At 36.8% G+C, this 13,332-nt stretch overlaps 2 protein-coding genes across 4 annotated transcripts; both read left to right on the forward strand.

Moving 5' to 3' along the window:
• Positions 1-2,837: 2,837 nt before the first annotated feature.
• LOC105956622 (neutral ceramidase 1) lies at positions 2,838-10,691 on the forward strand. 3 transcript variants are annotated; one of them, XM_012980477.2, is made up of 10 exons: positions 2,838-3,115; positions 3,796-4,153; positions 4,303-4,511; positions 5,473-5,817; positions 6,324-6,588; positions 6,705-6,975; positions 7,187-7,312; positions 9,208-9,271; positions 9,705-9,874; positions 9,967-10,691. In XM_012980477.2, the coding sequence occupies exons 2-10, from the start codon at positions 3,837-3,839 to the stop codon at positions 10,513-10,515; spliced, it is 2,316 nt and encodes a 771-aa protein (XP_012835931.2). In that variant the 5' UTR covers positions 2,838-3,115; positions 3,796-3,836; the 3' UTR covers positions 10,516-10,691. The 3 variants fall into 3 exon arrangements, with proteins under 3 accessions (XP_012835931.2, XP_088670865.1, XP_012835932.2); XM_088814739.1 differs by having other exon boundaries at positions 2,869-3,115; positions 3,769-4,153; XM_012980478.2 differs by having other exon boundaries at positions 2,946-3,696.
• A 445-nt stretch (positions 10,692-11,136) lies between these two features.
• On the forward strand, positions 11,137-12,923 carry LOC105956623 (UDP-Glycosyltransferase superfamily protein). Its single transcript, XM_012980479.2, has one exon. It carries the CDS (start codon positions 11,239-11,241, stop codon positions 12,727-12,729), a length of 1,491 nt encoding a protein of 496 aa, XP_012835933.2. The 5' UTR covers positions 11,137-11,238; the 3' UTR covers positions 12,730-12,923.
• Positions 12,924-13,332: the final 409 nt, after the last annotated feature.

The following is a 13,332-nucleotide window of genomic DNA, read 5'->3' on the forward strand; positions in this document are numbered from 1 at the left end:
TATCACACAGAGAGGAGATCACAAAGTTCACATAATCATGCATCACATCACCAACCATAAATAAATCACCAAGATTGTCAGTCACAACATTAGCTTGTTCATTAGTTCTTTCTTTTTTAGGCTCAGAACATTCATTAGCATAATGACCACTTTTACCACAGTTGTAACACTTTCTGCCTTTGGCTTTAAACTTATTCCACCCCTTGCCCTTTTTAGGTTTTTGTAAAGACTGGTTTTGGTTACTAGAAGAAGCCTTGTTCTGAAATTTATTTTGAAAATTATTTTGAAACTGATTTTTAGGCTTCCCTTTCACAAAATTGATTTCACCAAAAGATTTGCTACTCTTGGTAGTTTTTAAATCCAGTTCTTTGCCTTTTAAACCATTGATCACAGTATCCAAAGAAACCTTATCTCTACCATACTTAATGGCAGATTTAACATCACTGTAAGTATCAGGAATAACATTTAACAAAACAATAGGAGAGTAATCATCAATATTTTTGTCTCCAGTTAGCTTAATATCCTGAACCAGCTTTGTAAAAATGTCAAGGTTCTCATCAATGTCTTTGTTTAAATCCAGTTTGAATCTAAAAAAAAATTCTAATAAAAACATTTTTGAGGGCAAGGAGGTTTTGAGTATAAAGTTCTTCCAATTTATCCCATAAAGCTTTAGCATTATCTTACTTTCCTAATTTCCTAATCACTGAATCACTCAAATTTAAGATAATCAAAGAATAGACAAGTTCATCAAATTCAGCTTTCTTAGCAGCAGTAGTGGTATCTTCATATGCTAATGTAACAGCTTTAAAACATTTTCCTAGGACTAAAACACCTTTTATTTTCTGTTGCCGAATAGGAAAATCCCCTTTTCCATCAAAATGAGCCAAGGGATAAGCATTCATGATATCACAAAGATAAAGGCACAAAAATCACACATAATCACTCAGAATCGCACAGACAGAGAATTAACAGATAATTCTAGATTACCCCTACCCCCCCTCCGCCGCCGCCCTTTTCCAGATTCCTGCGACACTGAAGTGGTCCGGACAAGAAAAGGGTTGTGGTGAGAGCAATCCAAACCAGAATATAAATGCGGAAGTAAAGCAGAAATAAGGGAAAAAATCAAGTAAGGTCAAGTAATGCCACACATGGCCACCACGCCACACAGGGCCAACTCAATAGCCACACAGGGCTCCCAATCTCCACAAGTCAAAATATAGGAAAAGTAAACTAGGGTTTTAGAGGTGTCACATTTGCAAAACCAAGTTAGGTTTTGAAACTCCGCTTTGAGTAGAGCTAAGCTATAGCCATAGCTCTGATACCACTGTAGGGTATCTGCCAAGCTCCATATCTAAATAATAGATATGTATAAATTCTCCTTATACAGTATTAATTACTGCAAAGGAGAAGATATACTAAAGTATTATAGAAATAAAAGAAACAAGGATGCACAAATTGAAAGAGATTAGAATAAAGAATTATCAACTCAGTCTTCCAATTTTTTACACCAGAGATTCACACTGATTTCCACAATACACCACTAGAGTACCACAAGAAGAACATATCTTCTTTCTCTCTCACACACAAACCATAGTTTCACCCGTAATTCCACGAAGGAAAGAACACATCAAACACTCAAGCTTACACTCTCATCAAAAGCCCTTAATAAGAACTCACAGAAGAAAAACTGAAGGATTTAGGTCGAGATTAGGTTTGAATCTGTATCTTATCTTCTTCCAACCTTCATACCCATATTTATAGAGACAAAAGTCAAATATAGCCGGTGAAGGCTGTACTGGAGGGTCAAAGTCAGCCATGTACCATGCGCTTTGATCTCCAGCCATGACAGAGTTAAGGCAGTACAAGGGAGGAAGAAGACAGAAGCAGGAGCATTGGAGAAGATGAAGACTTTAGGGTTTTCAGAGAATGAGAGATGAGAGGAGACAGAAGAGAATATTTAAGTGAGAAAATGAACGGTCAAGATTAATCGCAGAAATCCAATGGATGGATTTGGTTACATTTGATTTGGGCTCACTAATCCTCTCTTGGGCTTAACTCATGGTGGTGTATTATAAGGTAGAATAATTGGGCTTCTAGCCCAAAACACATTTGGGCTGAAACCAACATCTTTCAACCAGATTTTGGTTCCCAATCAAATGACCTGATTTTCAACTTTTCCAAGTTTCGTGGTTGAATCGGACCAGACTAAACGCCGGTTTGATGTCGAACAAGCTTGATCCGGTTTTAACAACATTGTGTTCAATGTAGGGGTGGTAAACGAGCCGAGCCGACTCGTAAGCTCGACGAGCCGGCTCGTAAAAAGCTCGAACTCGGACTCGATGTTTTCGAGCTCGAGCTCGAGCTCGAGCTTTCTGACGAGCCGAACTCGAGCCGGTTTTTAGTTGTTCATGAGCTCGCGAGCCGGATTTATTATTATTTTTTTAATTTTTATATGTTATTTTTATTTAAATAATGTGTAATAATATAAAATATTATAGAATTAAATACAAATATTAAAAAATATATAATTACAATTTAGTTTTTCTTTTTTATTTTTTTAAATAATTTTTTATAATAAAATAATAATTAGAAAAAATATTTAAATAAAAAAAAAAGACAATGGGCTCGAGCTCGAGCTCGACAAAATTGACACGAGCTCGAGCTCAAGCCAAAAAAATAGGAACTCGACAAACTCGAGCTCGCCAAAATAGATTCGAGGTCGAGCTCGAGCCAGCCAAAAGAGGCGAGCTCGGCTCGTTCACACCCCTAGTTCAATGCAATTGTATGATGGTCGAATCATTTCCTTTTATTAAAAACAAAAATAAAAAATAAAAAACTTAGTTGGACATTTAAATTGTCCGGATTCACACGAAAAAAGGAAGTAAACGAAGAAACCGAAAAAAGAAGATTTGTATTAAATTTTGGAAACAGTTCATCGTAGTAGCAGTAGTCACTAGTCTCCATAGACAACTGACACGAAACTCAGTCTTCACTTCTCCGCTAAACCCCATCATCATTTTCTCCCCTTTCTCCCCACTTCAATTTTTTCACATTAATCTCACTATAAAGGCGAAAGTTTGGAAAGAAACTTCATCAGCTTTTCCGATTTATTTCTGTAAGTTTTGGATTCAGCTATTTTTTCCTTTTAATTAGTTCATGCCTATGCTTTTACGTATTTATGGAGGTTTTTTTTGGTATTTATGATCATCATCATCATCATCATTATCTACTTGCCGTGTAGGGTTCTTGTTGATTTCTCAATTTCATCTCTCCTCAACTGAAAAATTACAGTAAATTGATCATTTTCTCCGTCGATTTTTTAGTTTGTTGCCTTAATCGTGACGCTGACGCTGAATTAGCCCTTTTCCGCCCAATTTTTCTTTTTTATTGATTAATCTTTTGTCTTGTCCTTTTTTTGTATGCTCTGTACACTCTGTCGTTCACCAACCCTCAATAAGGATATTTCGTTTTCTAGGGAAGAAATCTGAGAGCAGTTAAACCCTCGAATAAGGAGATTTCGTTTTGTATAATTTTGTTTAATCCCCTTTTCTGTTTTTGTTTGAGGGTTAACTAATTTTTGTGGTGTTATCATTTTATATAAGTAAACTCATTAGTCAATGCTTGGTAATATTTCGTATTGCGTTTTGATTATTTTACCTCTATATTGGTTCAAGAGATTGCTACTACATAATTTAGGTAAAATACTTTGTATTGCCGTCTCAAATATTGTTAATCGATATAGATTTGAGTTTCTTGATCTGCTTGTAGAAATATTCATTCGTTTGCCCTACGCAGAGAAGTGATTAGTCAGATCGAACTGGCTTTGAGGTAGACAAATGATGGCAAGATTGATAAGAACGATTTGGTTCCCGATATTTGTACTACTCTTGGTAGAGACTGGTAGAGGTGTAAAATCAGCTTCCAACTACTTAATTGGGCTCGGAAGCTATGACATCACTGGGCCCGCAGCTGATGTCAACATGATGGGATATGCTAACACGGAACAGACAGCATCGGGCGTTCACTTCAGGTTGAGAGCACGGGCTTTCATAGTTGCAGAGCCAAAGGGTAACAGAGTTGTTTTTGTAAATCTCGATGCTTGTATGGCATCACAACTGGTGACAATAAAAGTCCTTGAGAGATTGAAGACGAGGTAATTATTGCCTAGTAAATTACACCTTTAGGAAATTTAGCTTTCTGTATGCAATCGAACCAGATTATGTTACGGAAAGTAGTTGCTTATGCTAATTATTGCCAGATGTTATTCGATTTGATTTATGAGGCTGTATTATGCTGTTTCAGGTATGGGGATCTGTACACAGAAAACAATGTTGCGATAAGTGGCATTCATACCCATGCTGGCCCTGGAGGTTATCTTCAATACGTTGTGTACATTGTAACATCCCTTGGTTTTGTGCGGCAGTCATTTGATGCCCTTGTTGATGGCATCGAGCAGACCATCATACAAGCCCACAATAACCTTCGACCTGGATCCATATATGTCAATAAAGGTAATGGGTTTTTATTTAGCGTTGGAGTTTCTTAACACCAAAAAAAAGTGATTATTGCTGAATGGTACTGTCGATCTATTTGCCAATTATGTTGAAGAGCTGCTGTTTCACTCTTAACTATCTAACAAATTACTAACTATCCAAATGATGTTTCAATTCCCCACCTTCTTTCATGATGGTACGAGTACCTTTTGGTATTTCAGTTTTTTTGGGTTCAGTTCACCAGATACCACTATCATATAAACTATAAAGCTTTGGTTCTGAAATATGAATCACTGATAGTCTCAACAATATCATGGTTGTGAATGATAATCGTTGCTCAAATGCTGGATCTGCTTATGAAATAGTTGAAGGGTTAAAGGCCAGTTTGGTGCTTATTTTACCAGTTAGTGCAGGAAGCAAAAATTGTGGCCCACTTCAATTGCTCAACATTCTCAATTTAAATATTCTTCGCCTCCAACTAAAAGTGACTAAAAAAAGAGTCCATTACTCATCATAGTCACAAGTATGGTGCTCAATTGGCTAATCTACTACTTACCCACCGGCCACATCTTTTAGGGAAAAATACTAGACCATCCTGAAAGAAAGCTTTATTTGTGTTTGGGGAATTCTTGAAGACCAATTTTCCCGTTTCTAGTTCCCCTTTTTTATGTTATTTGGGTGCTTGCTTTGTTGGAAACTGAGTTCAATAACATGATCGACTAGATGTGCTTGTATTGGATCTGTCCGTGAAATACTTAATTCGTCTCTGCCCTTGTTTTTTGCTTCATTTAACTTGTGCTCATTAGAAGAGTGGTGTATTTTTCTTCTTTAGTCTTGTTGTAAATCTTGTACTACTTGTGCTTCAATTGATTTTCGGGAATGGTATTAGAGAACTACATTGTTTAAAAGCATAACGTTTGTTGTGGATTCTAGACGTTAATATCATTCTAACCAGTTTGGACTTTGGCTTCAATAACAGGGGAGCTTATAGATGCTGGTGTTAATCGAAGTCCAAGTGCTTATCTCAATAATCCAGCTACAGAACGCAGTAAATATAAGTATGATGTCGATAAAGATATGACCCTCTTGAAGTTTGTTGATGATGAATGGGGCCCGATAGGCAGCTTCAATTGGTTCGCCACCCATGGAACTTCTATGAGTCGGACAAATTCATTGATAAGTGGGGACAATAAAGGAGCTGCAGCACGATTTATGGAAGACTGGTTTGATCACAACAGCAGTGGAAGCATATCATCTGACTTATATATGTCTAGCAAAATCCACAGAAGAGTCTCTAACATTATTCCAGTTATTGAAGACAATCGTAAGCATTTAACAGCTTGTTGGGATACATTTTGCGATAACTGATATGCATTAAAATTAATGATGATGTTGTGGTAGGTTGTAGAAAGGTGAAAACACTAAACATCAATCTATAAAACTGTGACAGGCTTGTTCCACTTGTTTGATTAGAGGCTTATAAGTTGGGGTAAATTATTGAAACTACCTTGAGGTTTGATTAATTTATTGAAATCCTAGTTAAGTTCGTAAATTACCCTCTGGCATTTGTTTACGTTTTGGAAATTCAGCCTTTTGAGAGTGGTATTTGTAATGATGACAAATAGTATTAATCTAAAATTTTCTAAGTTTATTCCTCTGCCTCCTTCGCTGACATCTTTGGTTGATCCCTACTTGAACATCTTATCTGCTCACTGATTACAGCACAGTCCCTTTGATATATGTAAGAATAGATACATATGTTGTCATATGCCTGAAAAGTATTACAACTTTGAGTTAGTAACTATTTCTTGTCTGGTGGGTTAAATGCAGATCATGAGTTACTAGAACTTGCTGCTTCTTTTGAGTCTTCATCAGGCAAATCAACCACCAGGTATTCGAGCCTTGCAAGACGTGTAAGGAGTGCTCTCAGGCAGACTGATAGGCCTAAGTTTGTATCCGCATTTTGTCAAAGCAATTGTGGTGATGTTAGTCCAAATGTTCTAGGTGCATTCTGTTTAGATACAGGCTTGCCTTGTGATTTCAATCATAGTACCTGTGGTGGAAAGAATGAGTTATGCTATGGCCGAGGACCTGGGTATGTATACATACTCTCATTTCATATTCTGGTATTTATTGTAGAAGTTAGTCTCGATCCCAAATTCTTAATTCATTTTAGTTTACCCTAAAATCTCTTATCTCAAACGCTGGCAGATACCCAGACGAATTTGAAAGCACACGTATCATTGGGGAAAGACAATTCAGGAAAGCGGTGGAACTTTTTGATGGAGCATCAGAAAAATTAAATGGGAAGATTGATTATCGCTATACCTCTGTTGATTTTTCGGAACTTAATGTCACAATTCCGAAAGAAGGCGGAGGAACAAATGTTGTAAAAACCTGTCCTGCGGCGATGGGGTTTGCATTTGCAGCTGGTACAACTGATGGACCTGGTGCTTTTGATTTTAAGCAAGGGGATGACAAGGTATGTCATTTGGATATTTGTAGTCAGTGTGTGTGTGTGTGTGTATATATGTGTGTGTATATATGTGTGTGTGTATATAAATATATATATATATATATATATATATATATATATATATATATATATATACATACATATTAATGCTCTCTCTCTCTCTCTCTCTCTCTCTCTCTCTCTCTCTCTCTCTCTCTCTCTCTCTCTCTTCCTTCAGGGTAATGCATTCTGGAGGCTCGTCCGCGACTTACTTAAAAATCCAGGCAAAGAACAAGTGGTCTGTCAACATCCAAAGCCCATTCTGCTTGATACTGGCGAAATGAAGCTACCTTATGATTGGGCGGTTAGTTACTTTCCTGCCAGGATTTGTTATCTTTCTGTCATAAGCACCTTCATATGTTTTTTTTCAATCTTGGTTTTTAAATTGTTTTACAAGATCCAGTTATTCAGTTTACCTTTCTATATAAACTAGAACAATTTGTCTCACTTAGTTCTTGGTACATGCCAGGGATTATGAGTTTAGTGAATACTCATGTTAAGTATAGTGTTAATAGTTTGCCTCATGGGCTAAGGTTGTTTGAAGCACAGTGGCGACCTTTTTAATATGTTTCAGATAATATTATCATATTTATCTAATTCATAATCATAGAATAATGACGGATTACCTATAGTTTAGTATTGGCTTGAGCTGTTAATGTAGAGTGTGAAAAATGGAATAGGTAACAGTGATAGGAACAGATGAAGGAAGTCTTATATTTTCTAGTTCCCCTCAAAATAAAGCTCTAACTCTGGTTGGTATCCAAGTGGTTGGTATTGTCTAATAGGTGTCTCCCTCGTATTCTGGCAAAGCAAGCTCGAATCCGTGTTCATCATAAAATTGTTAAGACTTGATTTGAGCTCATTAAATGGAGTGGAAAACTCATATTTGTTCTCATTGAAAGAATCTTACTCATCTGATGCCAGAAAATGGCAAGAAAACAAACGAGAGTTGATGGACAAGAACTATGTTATTGTTTCTATGCTTTGTAAGAAAGTTCCATTGTGTCTCAACGTGTTTTATTTTTCTATTTTTTATATATGTATCTTTTTATTTAAATGGTATTGCTTTTCCACTATTCCATTCATCATCGTATGACTTGGCTTCGAAAAATTATCAAATGTCGATTCAAATAATTTTCTTAATCTATTGTTCTTATTATTTAGTGGCACAATGTTGAGTATTAACAAGCCGAATACCCCTAACTAGGGAATATTTATCGATTTTATATTTAAATAATATTTAACGTTTGAATATTAGGGTGTGAATAAAGAGCTTTTTAAAAGTTTTTAGGGTCAACTTAAGCTCGTTCTAAATGTTGGGCAAGAGCTTGAGCTCACACAACTTGTAAATTAAGGCTCAATCGAGCTCAGTTCAGAAATATTGATGCCAATCTTAACTTTTCTGTTTTTAACTTGTTGGGGTTCGAGCTGGAAATGGAAGACACGTATACATAAATATTAATTATGCTACTTGAATCTTAATTCTCTTATTTGTTGCATTATTATTTTTCTTTTTCTAATTGTGTTTTACGATAAAATTACTAAATTAAACTTTATTATGATGTTTGTAATGTTGTATGCTTTCAGTGTAACATAAGTTTATACTATCATCATTATTTTTGTTATTAGATAATGTCATAATACGATCACATTACTATTAATGCCAGTTTTATTAGCTGTTGAGGTATGTACATATTAAAAATATAATAGATATGAAAAAGGAAACTGGCGAGTGATTTGTAACAGTTAAATTTTGGTTTGAGATCGGCTCTTGAATGGAGTTCAGGCTTGCCAAGCTGACGACCCGGCTCACCTACATTTGAATGTTTTATTTTTCTTCAGTCTCAAGTGCTATTGTTTTATATATTTTCTTACATCATATGTTAGTATTATTTCATATAACGTATCAAACCAATTGAAGAAATATTTGATAATTTAGTTTCCTGTTTCGATCACCTTATAGGGTCTTCAAGAATGTTTTGTTGGAGATTCAGGTTTCTGGTCGTCGAATCTTTCTTGGCACTAATTAAGTTTATTGGAAATGGATATTTTACTTTTACTTTAAAAGTATTTGGCTAGCAATTCATAGTCTTCGATCTGTTAGCTGTCCAATATTTACATGCTATTATCCTATTTTATACTTGTAGGTTTTTGTTATGATCTGAGATTAATGTTACTTTTATTTATTATACATTGCAGCCTTCAGTACTTCCTGTTCAGATTCTGAGAATAGGGCAGCTGGTCATTCTTAGTGTGCCTGGAGGTACTAGATTGTCCTCCATTTATTTTTCTCTAACTACTCAAAAATATGTCGGTCTTTATTTCTTAACTGGGGGCTGGCCACTTTGGCTGTTCTCAGACTTGGTTGAAATTTAGTATGTGTCAAGGGTATTTATGTTTTGTCGAGGATTATTACATACTGATTACTTGGGGGTTTTCTATTCCGTTTCAGAAATATGACGAGTATGCTCTTTTTCTTGTTATAGATTTTCCATATTTCAGGTTCGATACTGCTAAAATATGTATTATTACTGCTTTCTGCTTTTGGTTAATACTTACACCATCCACTTTTCGTTTAGAGTTCCTTTAATTTTGTTCAGTAGTATGTTGAACAACCTCTACTTTTAATGGACCCATTTTTTTTTATTATGTAATGTATATTGATGTTGAATAAATCTCTTTCCTTGACAAACCAGAGTTCACAACAATGGCTGGAAGACGTCTCCGAGATGCTGTGAAAAAAGTTCTCACTAGCGCAAGTACCAAAGAGTTTGGTAGCAATGTCCATATAGTGATAGCTGGCCTAACAAATACATATTCCCAATACGTGACAACTTTTGAGGAGTACGATATGCAGAGATACGAGGTTAGTTACTTTTGTTATCACATATTTGCAATTCAAAAAAAAAATTCGACTAAATTATACATAATAAAACACACGCGAATCATTATTTACAGGGTGCCTCAACACTGTACGGCCCACATACTCTTACTGGCTACATTCAAGAATTCAAAAAACTTGCATCAGCCCTAGTGAGCGGCAAAACAGTCGAATCTGGTCCACCGCTCCCCAATCTGCTAGACAAGCAAATAAGCCTGCTTACACCAGTAGTAATGGACGCGACCCCAATTGGTGTAAAGTTCGGCGATGTAAGCTCAGATGTAGCGAAAAACTCCACTTTCAAGAAAGGTGATAACGTGACAGTTGTTTTCTGGTCTGCGTGTCCGAGAAATGACCTAATGACGGAAGGTACATTTGCTTTGGTCGAGATTCTTAAAGGGAAGGATTCTTGGGTGCCTGCATATGATGACGATGATTTCTGTCTCCGATTCATATGGTCGAGACCTGCTAAACTTAGTACTCGAAGCCACGCAACTATAAAATGGTTGATACCTCAAACGGCTGCTTCCGGTGTGTACAGGATCAGGCATTTTGGTGCTGCTAAGAGCCTCCTCGGATCGATTAAGCATTTTACAGGTTCCTCGAGTGCTTTTGTAGTGGCATGACTTGACATGACCCTTTTATTTGCCATTTTGCATTATACATGCATGTTATAACTGAAAAAAAAAAAAACATAGCTTTATATTTATACAAACAATTTATAGACACAATTAAAATCCTGTTTAGATTAACAGTTTCTATATTTATAGAACAAATAATCGTTAATATTTGCCCCGATCAATATTTCATGTTCTGATCTCTTACTTATTTTCCCCCGGACTGCTCCCGTCTTTTTTCTATGTATCCAGTGATTCTAAGGCGGTGCTTGCAAAAGCTTTTAGAAACAGATTCCGAGCATGCCCATAATTTGTTTTTATGTGTTTGCAAAATCAGCCTTTACTTTTGCTTCTCTTAAAATAAGTTCGGTTGCTCGATTCTTAACCAAAGACGAGGATAGATAAATTGCGCGATCCAGTCTCAAGTCCACATGTTGACTTAAACCATTTGATTGCATTAGTATGGGCATTAGGTAATAATATTATAAAAATTTAATAGCGTAGGAAACAAATGAAGTCCTTTTCAAGCTTCCACTTGTGCTGAACCCAAGGCATGAAATTTGTATTTCTATATTGTATTTATTATTATATGCTTAAACAAAAAAATAAAAATAAAAATATCAATATAACGAAGATATTATATGCTTGAAATCTGAGCAAGATATTATATTCAAACTGTTTGCTGAACCTTTGAAGGCAAACCAATTACAATCTGCAGGAAAAATATTATTAATGGCGAAGGATCAATTCAGCTTGCGGTGCAGTTGCTACACTCTTCTCTTACTTTCTTCCCTTTCTTCATTTTTTGTGCTTGCATATTGGTCCTATTTCTCCATTGATTGCCATCCCCATGATCTAACCCAAATCTCCATCTTCCACATTAAAGAAAAACAAGATTTAAACCTTCTCACATTCCCATCATCTTGGAATTCTCTGCAGTTCCTCCCCTCCGATTCCAACGCAGTCCCGCCACGGATTCTCAAAATCGCGCTCTTTGTCAAAAAATGGCCCGACAAGTATCACGCCGGTGGGCTCGAACGCCACGCCTCGACTCTCCACCTCGCTCTCGCCGAACGTGGCCACCACCTCCATGTTTTCACCACCTACTCCTCCTCAACTAACGCAACCTCCTCACTCTCGAATTTACATTTTCATCTCTCCAAACCAACTAGTGGGGGTTATCTTGACCAAGCCACCATTTGGGACCAATTCCAAGCCGAAAACTCTAAAGTTAGACCGTTTGACGTGGTCCACACCGAAAGCGTAGGGCTCATGCACACTAGATCAAGAAACCTAACCAACCTAGCCGTTAGTTGGCATGGGATCGCGTACGAATCTATACACTCCGACATTATTCAAGAACTCTCTCGGCCGCCCGAGGTGCCGCAATCATCTATTCTCAAGGAAAGAGTATTAAAAGTAGTCGAAGAAATTAAATTCTTTCCACGCTACGCACATCATGTTGCCACTAGCGATCACGTCGGAGATATCCTCAAACGTATCTATATGCTTCCGGAAGATCGCGTGCATATTATTCTCAATGGTGTAGACGAGGAGATTTTCAAGCCTGACGCTCGTGATTTCAAGCCGGAGTTCAATATTCGAGAATCTAATATTTCGCTAATTCTTGGAGTCGCGGGGAGGTTAGTCAAGGACAAGGGTCACCCCTTGATTTTCGAAGCGCTAAAGCAAATATTCAACGAGAGTTCGACTTTTCGGGATAGTGTGGTTGTTCTTGTGGCTGGAGATGGTCCGTGGAGCGCTCGATACAAAGAACTTGGATACAATAATAATAATGTACGTGTTTTAGGGCCGTTGGAACAAGATCGACTTGCGAGGTTTTATAACGTTATTGATATATTTGTAAACCCGACGCTTCGTGCTCAAGGGTTGGACCACACCTTGTTGGAAGCCATGCTTGTAGGGAAGCCGTTAATGGCAACAAAATTGTCTAGCATCACCGGTTCGGTGATTGTGGGCCGTGAGATTGGGTACACGTTCTCACCTACGGTGGATGCGTTGAAGAAAACACTGTACGAGATTTGGAGAGATGGAAGAGGTGTGCTCGAGGAGAAAGGCCGATTGGCTCGGGTAAGGGCTTTGAAATTGTTTACGGCCACAAAAATGACACTAGCTTACGAAAGGCTATTCTTGTGCGTTGCCGATAGTAATAATGGACAAGTTACAAATGATGATTACTGCACTTACAAGCATAAAGATTGAGGCAACATGATAGCAAAATCTCGAACTAGCTAGTCTTAGGGAGGTACTTAACTAATTAACTGTCAATTAACTTCAGTTAGAGTTTCCTTACATGTTCATTTTCTTTCTTTCTAATGTTTTGGCCTTTGGGTCTAGACTAGTACATCACACTGCCACATTTTTTAGTTATCACTATCACATAGCTCTGTTCATTTCTTCAAAGTTTTTTGATGTAATTTGTGCTTTTCCTTTATATGTATCACTAATAATATTTTGTATATATATATATATATATATATATATATATATATATATATATATATATATATATATATATATGGGATTATTTTAGAGACCTCTAATTTCCAAATTATATCTAACTAACTATCATGCAGACTCCACCCTATGGGTGAAACCCCTCATTTTGAAAATATTTTGACAGACCCCCCTCGGTATATATGAAGTACCTAAAATGTCCTTAATAGCCATTTTCTAAGCGTGGACGTTGCCATGTATACATAACACGAGCGTTATAATTCCCTGTGAAGGCGGAAAACGTGCGACGTATCAGGGAAATTCGTTTTCGTCGGGTTTTAATGAGATATCGTTTTGTTCGAAACCTTT

The sequence above is a fragment of the Erythranthe guttata genome, chromosome 14 (genome assembly GCF_056151865.1).
Source record: "Erythranthe guttata isolate IM_541 chromosome 14, IM_541, whole genome shotgun sequence".
Taxonomy (NCBI): domain Eukaryota; kingdom Viridiplantae; phylum Streptophyta; class Magnoliopsida; order Lamiales; family Phrymaceae; genus Erythranthe; species Erythranthe guttata.

Excerpts from the sequence above, each read along its gene's own strand:
- LOC105956623 (XM_012980479.2), top strand. The coding sequence starts at position 11,239 with ATGGCGAAGGATCAATTCAGCTTGCGGTGCAGTTGCTACACTCTTCTC.
- LOC105956622 (XM_012980477.2), top strand. The coding sequence starts at position 3,837 with ATGATGGCAAGATTGATAAGAACGATTTGGTTCCCGATATTTGTACTA. Across the intron at positions 4,512-5,472 it reads ATCCATATATGTCAATAAAG|GGGAGCTTATAGATGCTGGT; the intron begins GTAATGGGTTTT and ends CTTCAATAACAG. Across the intron at positions 7,313-9,207 it reads AGCTACCTTATGATTGGGCG|CCTTCAGTACTTCCTGTTCA; the intron begins GTTAGTTACTTT and ends TATACATTGCAG.